Below are 13,429 nucleotides of genomic sequence, written 5' to 3' on the forward strand. Positions count from 1 at the left end.
AGCGCCAGCCTGGCGGGTCGTGACCCGGGCCGCTATGGAGGCGGAGCGTGGGCCATCGGCGACCCCGCAGAGTGTGTAGCGGCCCCTCCCCTTTAACTGAAGGGGAGGGGCGTTGAAATGCGGCAGCGCCCCACGGAGCCTCCGCCGAGCGCTGCCGATCGCAGCCCCGACATCTCCTCGGTTACCGCCCCACCAGGAAGTGGCGCGCCCGAGATTGCGCTCCGCTGCCTGTGCGGGGCGGTAAGCCGAATTTAGCAGCCGGGGCGGTACTTCCACGCCGGGCACTAAATGTCTGGCCTTAACTTGGTCAGCACCCCCAAACCGAATTTCATGCCCTCGGAGTTCTAAGCTGTAATTGATATGATTTTATTTTGTTGATCTCACTTTCTGTCCTGTGGATTTTCTCTTTCAGAAACTAAGAACAACAACATTTTGATCCCCAAATATCATCCGAACTTCTGGAATGAGGGTCACTGGAGGTGCTGCGCCCAGCTGGATAAGTTGGCTATGGGCTGTCTGTTATACGACCCTAACAGGGACTGTACGTTGCATCTTTTTACCTTCATTGTGCACCACACACCAGTGTTTCATAAAAAGAAAATATTTCCTTCAATCAAAGCAGGTTTAGCCCCTGCCCCCCACCCCTCACTATCTCAGTGCAAAAATGTACCGGCTTCACTCCATGGTCAGTGCGGAGTTGGCCAATCAAAGCCCCACCTATTATATGGGGTGCGCTGACAAGCCTCAGCTATGGAGTCCTGCTGGTCCCAGCTAAGGACTAGGTGAGGGAATTGTAGGGGAGAGTGTCCATGGGCTGTGGGAGGAGATTAAATGGGTGGGTAGAGTCCATGATAGGGGAGAGTGTACATGGGCTGTGGGAGGAGATTAAATGGGTGGGTAGAGTCCATGATAGGGGAGAGTGTACATGGGCTGTGGGAGGAGATTAAATGGGTGGGTAGAGTCCATGATAGGGGAGAGTGTACATGGGCTGTGGGAGGAGATTAAATGGGTGGGTAGAGTCCGTGATAGGGGAGAGTGTACACGGGCTGTGGGAGGAGATTAAATGGGTGGGTAGAGCCTGTGATAGGGGAGAGTGTACACGGGCTGTGGGAGGAGATTAAATGGGTGGGTAGAGCCTGTGATAGGGGAGAGTGTACATGGGCTGTGGGAGGAGATTAAATGGGTGGGTAGAGTCCATGATAGGGGAGAGTGTACATGGGCTGTGGGAGGAGATTAAATGGGTGGGTAGAGTCTGTGATAGGGGAGAGTGTACATGGGCTGTGGGGACAAGGTTCCATACAACTTGTTTCCTGTTACTTGTCTAATGCCCCGCACAGGGACATCGATGCATTACTGGGCCGTGGGTTATAATTGAAAGGTCTTTTTACCGGGTGCAGTTCCATTGATTGCAATTCGAAGCTGAAATTCGAAGAACCAAATTCCAAGAATAAGACCATTCTTCAGCAGGCGAAGCCAGACCCCCCACCCCACCCCTCTGCAAACTCAGCTGGTCAACCCACTGCCCACCCAGGGTCAAGGGGCACAGGTCAGAAGTCCCGCTCGCCAACGATTTGCCATTGCGGCAAAGGGAAGCCGCCTGCAGAAAGCGAGGCCGGGAGATCGAAGGTGATGGCCCAAATATTGCACGGGTCTAAAATTGTATTTCCTTGCCTTTTCAGCCAAGAAACCTCTTCCGCCCACTCCAGATGTTAACAAGGTGAGTCCGTTACATTTTCAGCTCTTGCAAGTTTGTTTCGGGTCCCTCCCGACCTATTTTGTGATTTTTAACTTTCCAACCCAGTGGAAGCCTCTGCCGCCAGAACCGGTGGAGTCGGAGCCAGAGCTGGAGCCGGAGCTTGTGGTGGTGGCTCTCTATGACTTCCACGGCCAGAACACACAGGATCTGTCGCTGGTGAAGAACGAGGAGTACGAAATCATCGAGAAGATTGACGCAAACTGGTGGCACGCACGCGATAAAAATGGGTACGGTCAATCTCACTGTAACAACATAGAACGTACGGCACAGAAACAGGCCATTCGGCCCCACTGGTCTACGCTGGTGTTTGTACTCCACACCAGCCTCCTCTCACCCCTCTTCATCTCACCCTATCAGCGTATCCTTCGATTCCTTTCTCCCTCATGTGTTTATCGAGTTAGATATATTTCTTAAGGCTAAAGGGATCAAGGGATATGGGGAGAAAGCAGGGACAGGGTACTGAATTTGGATGATCAGCCATGATCTCATTGAATGGCGGAACAGGCTCAAGGGGCCGAATGGCCGACTCCTGCTCCTATCTTCTATGTTTCTATGTTTCCCCTTAAAAACATCTATACTATTTGACATGAATCAGTCATTCATGAAAGAAAGACTTATGAAATAATACTGAGCGGCCTGCGGGTGGCGCTGTCCAGGGAGAGTATAACTACTCGGGCACGGGCCCAGCTTGCGCAGGACATTCTTAACAGGAACTAGTGAAGGACACAACTAGACCTCCATGTTGTAAAACAGTTGATTAAAGCTTTGTTTAACGCTTAGACCAAGTGCCTAGTAGTTTTCTTACATCACTATTCGCCTTAACCACTCCCTGTGGTAGCGAGTTCCACATTCTCACCACTCTCTGGGTGAAGAAGTTTCTCCTGAATTCCCTATTGGATTTATTAGTGACTATCTTATATTGATGGCCCCTAGTTCTGGTCTCCCCCACAAGTGGAAACATCTTCTCTACGTCTACCCTATCAAACCCTTTCATAATCTTAAAGACCTCTATTAGTGAGATACAAAATGATCTCCTTGGAGCAGAGAAGGTTACCTGGAGATTTACTAGAATGATACCAGGGAATGAGGGTCTTCAGTGATGTGGAGAGACTGGAGAAGCTGGGATTGCTCTCCTTAGAGCAGAGAAGGTTAAGAGGAGATTTGATCGAGGTGTTCAGAATCATGAGGGTTTTGACAGAGTAGATGGAGAGAAACTGTTTCCAGTGGCAGGTGGGTCGGTAACCAGAGGACACAGATTTAAGATAATTAGCAAAAGAACCAGAGGGAGATGGTTGGATGTTGGTTTGCCCTTTGCCATGTTGGAGCTGCTCGTTATTGGTTGAGTTGCTTTCTTCTGCTGGCCTGGAGCGGTTATTCCGAATGGGCAAGCTGACCATGATGACCACTTCTCGCTCCGTACAATGCTTCTAGTGTTTCCATGGTGCTGACCTCCTGCCTTATCACCCGTGTCACACACCATTTTAGCAGCTAGCCAGGAACCAAGGAAGTAAAACACTGACAACCATCAAAAAAAACACTCGCGCGCTCTGCTCTACCTCTCACCATTTTACCAACAAACGCACAAAAAGGTTACAGGTTAAAGTATTTTCCAAGAAGGTTTTATGTTGAAAAGTCCAAAATCCTTCAGTTTACACACATGCGCCGGGTGAACCTGAGTATTGTGATCACAGGCCCACCGGCGCAGTATCTAACCCGTGCTGTACTCATTGTTTATTTTCTGATTTAACAATAATGTTTCCTACATTACAACAGTGATTACACTTCCAAAAAAAAGTACTTCATTGGCTGTAAAGTGCTTTGGGACGTCCGGTGGTCATGACAGGCGCTCTAGAAATGCAACTCTTTCTTTTTTCTTTTGATTTACTCTTTTTTCTATTAGTTTATTTACAAATGAAAACTACGTTTGTTGGAGGGGACCAGATGTAATATATCCAAGTTTGCTGATGACACAAAGCTGGGTGGGAGAGTAAGTTGTGAAGAGGATGCAAGGAGGCTTCAAGGGGATATCGACAGGCTAAGTGAGTGGGCAGGAACATGGCAAATGGAATATAATGTGGAGAAATGTGAAGTTATCCACTTTGGTAGGAAAAATAGAAAAGCAGAGTATTTTTTGAATGGTGAGAGATTGGGAAATGTTGGTGTTCAGAGGGACCTGGGTGTCCTTGTACACGAATCACTGAAAGTTAACATGCAGGTACAGCAAGCAATTAGGAAAGCAAATGGTATGTTGGCCTTTATTACAAGAGGATTTGAGTATAAGAGTAAAGACGTCTTACTGCAATTATATAGGGCCCTGGTGAGACCACACCTGGAGTATTGTGGACAGTTTTGGTCTCCTTACCTAAGGAAGGATATACTTGCCACAGAGGGAGTGCAATGAAGGTTCACCAGACTGGTTCCTGGGATGGGGGGTTGTCCTGTGAGGAGAGATTGAGTAGACTGGGCCTATATTCTCTAGAGTTTAGAAGAATGAGAGGTGATCTCATTGAAACATACAAGTTTCTTAGAGGCCTTGACAGGGTAGATGCAGGGAGGATGTTTCCCCTGGCTGGAGAGTCTAGAACCAGGGGTCACAGTCTCAGAATAAGGGGTCGGCCATTTAGGACTGAGATGAGGAGAAATTTCTTCACTCAGAGGGTGGTGAATCTTTGGAATTCTCTACCCCAGAGGGCTGTGGAGGCTCAGTCGTTGAGTATATTCAAGACAGAGATCGATAGACTTTTGAATATTAAGGGAATCGAGGGATATGGGGATAGTGCAGGAAAGTGGAGATGAGGTCGATGATCAGCCATGACCTTATTGAATGGCGGAGCAGGCTCAAGGGGCCGTGTGGCCAACTCCTGCTCCCATTGCTTATGTTCTTAATGTTAAGTTTACTTAAAAACTTCCACACCGAGTTAGGAAGCGCTTCAACATGACTGCGGATTACATTTCAGAACACGTGCTGGCTGTTTGTGCCCAGGCTCAGCCTCATTTTGTCCCAAAGGAGGCTGGCAGTTTGTTGGAATATCTAATGGAAAGCCATCAATTAAAGAATTGCAACTAGCCACTGCTGGATTCCCAATAAGCCAGATGTGGCGAGTAGCTGATGTATTGGACCAGACTAGGCTGGTGTCTGCAGGACCCACACCGGAGGGGTGTCCATCAGAGAGTCAATTCCAAAAGTTAAATTAGAATTATTCTAACCCGACACCACCCCCCGCCCCCCAAATCATTTTATGGTTCTTCTGCATTTCAGAATTGAGTTTTAACTTTTGCCATTTGACCTGGGGAGGATGTCCTGACTCCTCCCACCACCGATAATGTACAAGAAAAAGTTTCTCCTCTGATTTCCTTTTCTTATTTCAACCTCTCCCTGTCCATCGAATCGTCCTTGTCTCCCGTTACTTTATAGACAGGACTGTGGTCAGTTCTCCTGGGACAGTCTCAGGAGGGCAGCTACAAGAGGGAGAGGAATTAAAATCGGGGAGGGAGCGGTGAGGAGGAGGGGATGAGAGAGAGAGAGGGAGGAAGGGGAGAGAAACATAGACATAGAAGATAGGAGCAGGAGTAGGCCATTCGGCCCCTCGAGCCTGCTCCGCCATTCAATGAGATCATGGCTGATCATCCAAATTCAGTACCCTGTCCCTGCTTTCTCCCCATATCCCTTGATCCCTTTAGCCTTAAGAAATATATCCAACTCCTTCTTGAATATATTTAATGAATTGGCTTCTACTGCCTTCTGTGGCAGAGAATTCCACAGGTTCACCACTCTCTGGGTGAAGAAATTCCTCCTCATTTCAGTCCTAAATGGCTTACCCCTCATCGTTAGACTATGACCCCTGGTTCTGGATTCCCCGGCCATCATAAACATCCTTCCTGCATCTAGTCTGTCCAGGCCTGACAGAATTTTATAGGTTTCAATGAGATCCCCTCTCAATCTTCTAAACTCCAGTGAGTATAAGCCCAATCGACACAATCTCTCCTCATACGTCATTCCTGCCATCCCAGGTATCAGCCTGGTGAATCTTCGCTGCACTCCTTCCATGGCAAGAACGTCCTTCCTCAGGTAAGGCGACCAAAACTGCACACAATACTCAAGGTGCGGTCTCACCAAGGCCCTGTACAACTGTAGCAAGACATCCTTGTTCCTGTACTCGAACCCTCTTGCTACGAAGGCCAACATACCATTTGCCTTCTTAACCGCCTGCTGCACCTGCATGCTTACCTTCAGCGACTGGTGCACAAGAACACCCAGGTCTCTTTGCACTTCCCCTTCTCCAAATCTATTGCCATTCAAATAATAATCTGCCTTCCTGTTTTTGCCACCAAAGTGGATAACCTCACATTTATCCACATTATAGTGCATTTGCCATGTTTCTGCCCAATCACCCATTCTGTCCAAATCGTACTGGGGTTTCACGACATCCTCCTCACAGCTTACCCTCCCACCCAGCTTTGTGTCGTCTGCAAATTTGGAGATATTACATCCAATTCCCTCGTCCAGATCATTAATATATATTGTGAACAGCTGGGGTCCTAGGACCGATCCTTGCGGTACCCCACTAGTCACTGCCTGCCACTCGGAAAACGACCCGTTTATTCCAACTCTTTGCTTTCTGTCTGCCAACCAGTTCTCTATCCAAATCAATACCTTGCCCCCAATCCCATGTGCCTTAATTTTGCACGCTAATCTCTTATGTGGGACCTTATCGAAAGCCTTCTGAAAGTCCAAATACACCACATCCACTGGTTCTCCCTTATCTATTTTACCAGTTACATCCTCAAAAAATTCCAGTAGATTAGTCAAGCATGATTTACCTTTTGTAAATCCATGTTGACTTTGTCCGATCCTGTCACTGTTTACCAAGTGCTCTGCTATTACATCTTTTATGATGGACTCTAGCATTTTCCCCACTACCACCTTTTTTGAATAGTGGGGTAACATTAGCTACCCTCCAATCCATGGGGACTGTTCCAGAGTCTATCGAGTTCTGGAAGAAGAGGGGGGAAGGGGAGAGGGAGGAAGGGGAGAGAGGGAGGAAGGGGAGAGAGGGAGGAAGGGGAGAGAGGGAGGAAGGGGAGAGAGCGAGGAAGGGGAGAGAGGGAGGAAGGGGAGAGGGAGGAAGGGGAGAGAGGGAGGAAGGGGAGAGAGCGAGGAAGGGGAGAGGGGGAGGAAGGGGAGAGGGAGGAAGGGGAGAGGGGGAGGAAGGGGAGAGAGGGAGGAAGGGGAGAGAGGGAGGAAGGGGAGAGGGAGGAAGGGGAGAGAGGGAGGGGGAGGGAGAGAGGAAGGGGAGAGAGGGAGGAAGGGGAGAGGGAGGAAGGGGAGAGGGAGGAAGGGGAGAGAGGGAGGAAGGGGAGAGGGAGGAAGGGGAGAGAGGGAGGAAGGGGAGAGGGAGGAAGGGGAGAGAGGGAGGAAGGGGAGAGGGGGAGGAAGGGGAGAGAGGGAGGAAGGGGAGAGGGGGAGGGAGGGGAGAGAGGGAGGAAGGGGAGAGAGGGAGGAAGGGGAGAGGGAGGAAGGGGAGAGAGGGAGGAAGGGGAGAGGGAGGAAGGGGAGAGAGGGAGGAAGGGGAGAGGGGGAGGAAGGGGAGAGAGGGAGGAAGGGGAGAGGGGGAGGAAGGGGAGAGAGGAAGGGGAGAGGGAGGAAGGGGAGAGAGGGAGGAAGGGGAGAGGGAGGAAGGGGAGAGAGGGAGGAAGAGGAGAGAGGGAGGAAGGGGAGAGGGGGAGGAAGGGGAGAGGGGGAGGAAGGGGAGAGAGGGAGGAAGGGGAGAGGGAGGAAGGGGAGAGAGGGAGGAAGGGGAGAGGGAGGAAGGGGAGAGAGGGAGGAAGGGGAGAGGGAGGAAGGGGAGAGAGGGAGGAAGGGGAGAGGGAGGAAGGGGAGAGAGGGAGGAAGGGGAGAGGGGGAGGAAGGGGAGAGAGGGAGGAAGGGGAGAGGGAGGAAGGGGAGAGAGGGAGGGGGAGGGAGAGAGGGAGGAAGGGGAGAGGGAGGAAGGGGAGAGGGAGGAAGGGGAGAGAGGGAGGAAGGGGAGAGAGGGAGGAAGGGGAGAGGGAGGAAGGGGAGAGAGGGAGGAAGGGGAGAGGGAGGAAGGGGAGAGAGGGAGGGGGAGGGAGAGAGGAAGGGGAGAGAGGGAGGGGGAGGGAGAGAGGAAGGGGAGAGAGGGAGGGGGAGGGAGAGAGGAAGGGGAGAGAGGGAGGGGGAGGGAGAGAGGGAGGGAAGGGGAGAGAGGGAGGAAGGGGAGGGAGAGAGGAAGGGGAGAGAGGGAGGGGGAGGGAGAGAGGAAGGGGAGAGAGAGGAAGGGGAGAGAGGGAGGGGGAGGGAGAGAGGGAGGGGGAGGGAGAGAGGGAGGGGGAGGGAGGAAGGGGAGAGAGGGAGGGGGAGGGAGAGAGGAAGGGGAGAGAGGGAGGAAGGGGAGAGAGGGAGGGGGAGGGAGAGAGGAAGGGGAGAGAGGGAGGGGGAGGGAGAGAGGAAGGGGAGGCTTATTTCTGTAACTGTAATCTCTTGTTTTGGGCTTGATGCAGACGGATCGGATACATTCCCAGCAGCTACGTGATGGAAAAGAGCCCAGAGAATCTCCAGGCCTACGAGTAAGGATTGTTTATTTGATGTTTATTGTAGGTGGAGTTTCTGTACGCCCGCAGGACATGGATTGATACCGTGCACGAGCATGTTCCTGGGAGGTTTGGCCTGGGGGGGTTGGGGTGTTGGGGGGCGAGGTGGGGGAGGGGGGCACTGACCCCCACTCTCCCGCTCAGTCCTCGGGTTAAAGTCACAGATCGCGCCCCAATGATGTCATCGCAGCCTGAGTCGCATCTTTACAGCGGACTCCGCCTGCAGTTCAATATTGTGGTCGGTCAGATCGAGGGGGGAAAGGGGAGGGTAAATCCCCCGCTTAAAGGTCCCCTCCATTTCCTGCCTGGTTCCCGCTGGGTGGGGGGGCAGTTAAAATCGAACCCAGGGTGTTTGAAACAGTAACACTTGTAAAGGTTAAAAGCAAAGAGAGAGACAGTGGTGCGGCTCCAATATTCTGACAGTGGGAAATTCCTCGGGCCTTTTCCTCAAATTGTGAAGGGTTTTGGTAGAGTTAATGGGGAGAAACTGTTCCCACTGGCAGGACGGTCGGTGACCAGAGGACACAGATTGAAGGGAATTGGCAAAAGAACCAGGGGGGAGATGAGGAGAATTATTTTTACACAGCGAGTTGTTGTGATCTGGAACGCGCTGCCTGAAAGGGCGGTGGAAGCAGATTCAATAGGAACTTTCAAAAGGGAATTGGATATATCTTTGGAATTCTCTACCCCAGAGGGCTGTGGAGGCTTAGTCGTTGAGAATATTCAAGACAGAGATCGATAGATTTTGGGATATTAAGGGAATCAGTTATTGATCTTATTGAATGGCGGAGCAGGCTCAAGGGGCAGTATGGCCGACTCCTCCTTATGTTCTCAAATACTTGAAGGGGAAAAATTCACAGGGCTATGGGGAAAGAGCAGGCGGGGGGGGACTAATTGGAGAGCTTTCAAAGAGCCAGCACAGGCACGATGGGCCGAGCGGCCTCCTCCTGTGCCGTAAGATTCTATGACTCCCCCCCCCCCACCAGCATAAATGGGATTTCCCACCAAGTAATGCCCTGGAGGGGAGTCATGAGGAATGTCCCCGGGCTATGTGTGCGTTCAGCTGTTTCCACATGCAAAGGACGCTCGTCCCAGTAACATCTCCCTCCACTTGCAGATGGTACAACAAGAACATCAGCCGAAACAAGGCGGAGCAGCTGCTTCAGCAGGAGGTGAGTGGGATTCATGTGCTCGGAGCGTAGACCGTCTGGTCAGGCAATGCCAGGGGAGAGCAAGTCATTCAATTCAATTCAATTCAACTACAAACATCCTGTGCAATATGTTTGTCAGCACTTCTATTTAAGTTTAAGAGACGCATATTTAAATTTCCTTTACCCAGTCAAATTTTGAAAAGTATATTTCAGTGTGTCTTGTTCAAATTCAGAAGCTTATCTGAAGCTATCGGAGAGACCAAGATTAGCCAGAAAGTCTGTGATTCTGCAATTCTGTGAGTCTCTCAGTGTGTGGGTCTGTGATTCTGCAATTCTGTGAGTCTGTGAGTCTATGAGTCTATGAGTCTGTGATTCTGTGAGTCTGTGATTCTGTGAGTCTCTCAGTGTGTGGGTCTGTGATTCTGCAATTCTGTGAGTCTCTCAGTGTGTGGGTCTGTGATTCTGCAATTCTGTGATTCTGTGAGTCTGTGATTCAGTGAGTCTATGAGTCTGTGAGTCTGTGATTCTGTGAGTCTGTGATTCTGTGAGTCTGTGATTCTGTGAGTCTGTGAGTCTATGAGTCTGTGAGTCTGTGAGACTATGAGTCTGTGAGTCTATGAGTCTGTGAGTCTGTGATTCTGTGAGTCTGTGAGTCTGTGATTCTGTGAGTCTGTGATTCTGTGAGTCTGTGAGTCTATGAGTCTGTGAGTCTATGAGTCTGTGAGTCTGTGAGTCTATGAGCCTGTGAGTCTGTGATTCTGTGAGTCTGTGATTCTGTGAGTCTGTGAGTCTGTGATTCTGTGAGTCTGTGATTCTGTGAGTCTGTGAGTCTATGAGTCTGTGATTCTGTGAGTCTGTGAGTCTGTGATTCTGTGAGTCTGTGATTCTTTATTCATTCTGATAATGACTCTGTTTCAGGGTAAACAAGGAGCTTTCATGGTGAGAGATTCGAGACAAGCTGGGATGTACACAGTCTCTGTGTTCAGCAAAGCCACCAGGTGAGGAGATTCCAACCCGCTCCGTCAGCCCTGAATTCTCTCCTGTGGGATCAGGTCAATAACATGCTTTTCTATAACACGCCTCAGCCACAGAGAGAGCGGGGGGGGGCGGGCGGGGTGGTGGGAAGCAGAGCAATTCACAGGGTGGGGAGCCAACCAGGAGAAAGCGAGCAAAATACAATGGGAGCAAGAGAGATAGAGAAAATTAACTAACAGGTCAAAGCCTGGATTGAAGAGAAATAGTTTTAGGAGGCCGATGAAAGCAGGAATGGAGGCGATCGGGCTGAGGTCTTTGGGGAGAGCGAGGTCCTTGAGCTTATCTGTGAAGGATTAGTTCAACACAGAGCACACGGGTTACCGGAATCCACGTGCACAGAATTCGTGCATTATCATCATCTCTGCAGAGGTGTGAAAACCTCAGAATTAATAAACACCACACACGCACAGACACTCACAGACACTCCCCCTCACACTGACACACACACACAGACACTCACAGACACTCCCTCACACACTGACACAGTGTCGGAGGGGCAGTACTGAGGGAGCACCGCACTGTCGGAGGGTCAGTACTGAGGGAGTGCCGCACTGTCGGAGGGGCAGTACTGAGGGAGCGCTGCACTGTCGGAGGGGCAGTACTGAGGGAGCGCCACACTGTCGGAGGGGCAGTACTGAGGGAGCACCGCACTGTCGGAGGGGCAGTACTGAGGGAGCGCCGCACTGTTGGAGGGTCAGTACAGAGGGTGTGCTGCACTGTCGGAGAGGCAGTACTGAGGGAGCACTGCACTGTCGAAGGGGCAGTACTGAGGGAGCGCCGCACTGTTGGAGGGTCAGTACAGAGGGTGTGCTGCACTGTCGGAGAGGCAGTACTGAGGGAGTGCTGCACTGTCGGAGGGGCAGTACTGAGGGAGCACCACACTGTCGGAGGGGCAGTACTGAGGGAGCGCTGCACTGTCGGAGGGGCAGTACTGAGGGAGCGCTGCACTGTCGACGGCAGTACTGAGGGTGTGCTGCACTGTCAGAGGGGCAGTACTGAGGGAGCACTGCACTGTCGGAGGGGCAGTACTGAGGGAGCGCCGCACTGTCGGAGGGTCAGTACAGAGGGAGTGCTGCACTGTCAGAGGGGCAGTACTGAGGGAACGCCGCACTGTCAGAGGGGCAGTACTGAGGGAACGCCGCACTGTCGGAGGGGCAGTACTATCGATCTCAGCCTTGAATATACTCAATGACTGAGCATCCACAGCCCTCTGGGGTAGAGAATTCCAAAGATTCACAACCCTCTGAGTGAAGAGATTCCTCCTCATCTCAGTCTTAAAAAGCAGGCCCCTTATCCAGAGACTATGCCCCCGAGTTCTAGACTCTCCAGCCAGGGAAAACAACCTCTGGTTGCAATGCCCACAAGGGGCGGTTGGAGGGCGGGGTGAAGTTAAAATATTTCGGGAGAATTACCCGCCAATTTCCCGTCTGTTTCACGCTGAGACTGATTTTAACCTGCTCCTCTGAGCGAGGGGCGGGGGGGCGGAGGGCAAAGGTTGCCAGGCGTGCTCCTTTAAATGCGCAGCTGGACGTGCGATGGAGCCATTGTGTCCCAACTGTGGCCTGAGCGGGGAAGCTGCTCCTGCTTGGGACCGCGTTGCGATTGGATATTTCAGCAGCTCAAAGGCTGCCAGGGTCAGAGAAGTCTCTCCGAGTCCAATCATCGGCTCAATGTTCTGCAGCTGCACAAACAGGACTTCAGATTGCACCTACTCTTGCCCAACTGTGCATGTACCAGCTCGCGCGCGCGCGCGTGTGTGTGTGTGGTGCATCAAAGGCTGCAAGAATCGAATGCACGAAGGGAGTCGCAAACCACATCCTCTAGAACTGAACTTTCCAAAACTTTCAGCCCCGTGTGTGAAAAATAACCAGAGGATGATGTTATTTTCAGAGTTCAGGGGATTGTGTTGCTCAGCCTTGCCGTGTGCCGTACTGACAATCCTGTTACAGCCCGGGACAGTTCTACTGGAGATACAGCCGAGGTTGTGTTCTGACCTGGGAGACTATAAGAACATAAGAATTAGGAGCAGGAGTCGGCCATTCGGCCCCTCGAGCCTGCTCCGCCATTCAATGAGATCATGGCTGATCTTCGACCTCATCTCCACTTTCCCGCCCGATCTCCATATCCCTTGATTCCGCTAGAGTCCAAAAATCTATCGATCTTAGTTCCGTAGGGACCGCTCCCTCCGCGACACCCTAGTCCACTCCTTTATCACCCCCAACACCCCTTCCCCTTCGCCCGGCACCTTCCCGTGCAAGCGCAGGAGATGCAACACCTGCCCCTATACCTCCCCCCTTCCCACTGTCCAGGGCCCCAAACACCCCTTCCAGGTGAAATAGTGATTTACTTGTACTTCTTGCAATCTAGTATACTGTATTCGCTGCTCACGATGCGGTCTCCTCTACATTGGGGAGACCAAACGCAGATTGGGTGACCGCTTTGCGGAACACCTCCGTTCATTCCGTAAGGGGGACCCCGAGCTTCCGGTCGCCTGTCATTTCAATTCACCGCCCCATTCCCACTCGGACCTCACCATCCTCGGCCTCTTGCATTGTTCCACGGAAGCTCAGCGTTAGCTGGAGGAACAGCACCTCATCTTTCGATTAGGCACTTTACAGCCTTCCGGACTCAACATAGAGTTCAACAATTTCAAATTATAACCTCGGCCCCTATCATCCTGTATATATTTTTTATCCACACTTTTTGTCTGTGTCTTTTCTTCTCTCCCACAGGGCAGCTGTCTTTCACTCTGCCAGTGCAATTCACACTTCATCTCGAGCCATCCTTTGTTTCTGAACCTGTCCCATTACCATCTCCTCTCGCCTTGAATATCTCTCAATGTCTCTGAACCTCTCCTGCCTTCTATCCTATCACAGAC

The 13,429-nt window shown here is 51.5% G+C and overlaps 1 protein-coding gene across 2 annotated transcripts in view; it reads left to right on the top strand.

Annotated features, from left to right (window-relative positions):
• Window positions 1-13,429, top strand: part of LOC147114396 (tyrosine-protein kinase ITK/TSK-like) — a 200,001-nt gene that overhangs the window by 130,427 nt on the left and 56,145 nt on the right. Inside the window, exons 4-9 of one of the 2 annotated variants that reach the window (XM_085996070.1) lie at window positions 413-541; window positions 1,680-1,717; window positions 1,802-1,983; window positions 8,276-8,341; window positions 9,483-9,537; window positions 10,435-10,514. In XM_085996070.1, coding sequence (XP_085852196.1) covers window positions 413-541; window positions 1,680-1,717; window positions 1,802-1,983; window positions 8,276-8,341; window positions 9,483-9,537; window positions 10,435-10,514 — 550 coding nt within the window. Of the gene's footprint in view, window positions 1-412; window positions 542-1,679; window positions 1,984-8,275; window positions 8,342-9,482; window positions 9,538-10,434; window positions 10,515-13,429 lie in introns of both variants that reach the window. The other variant, XM_085996069.1, reaches the window with a different exon arrangement.

Source organism: Somniosus microcephalus, chromosome 8 (genome assembly GCF_052327205.1).
Source record: "Somniosus microcephalus isolate GS21.2 chromosome 8, FLI_Smic_1.0, whole genome shotgun sequence".
Lineage (NCBI taxonomy): Eukaryota > Metazoa > Chordata > Chondrichthyes > Squaliformes > Somniosidae > Somniosus > Somniosus microcephalus.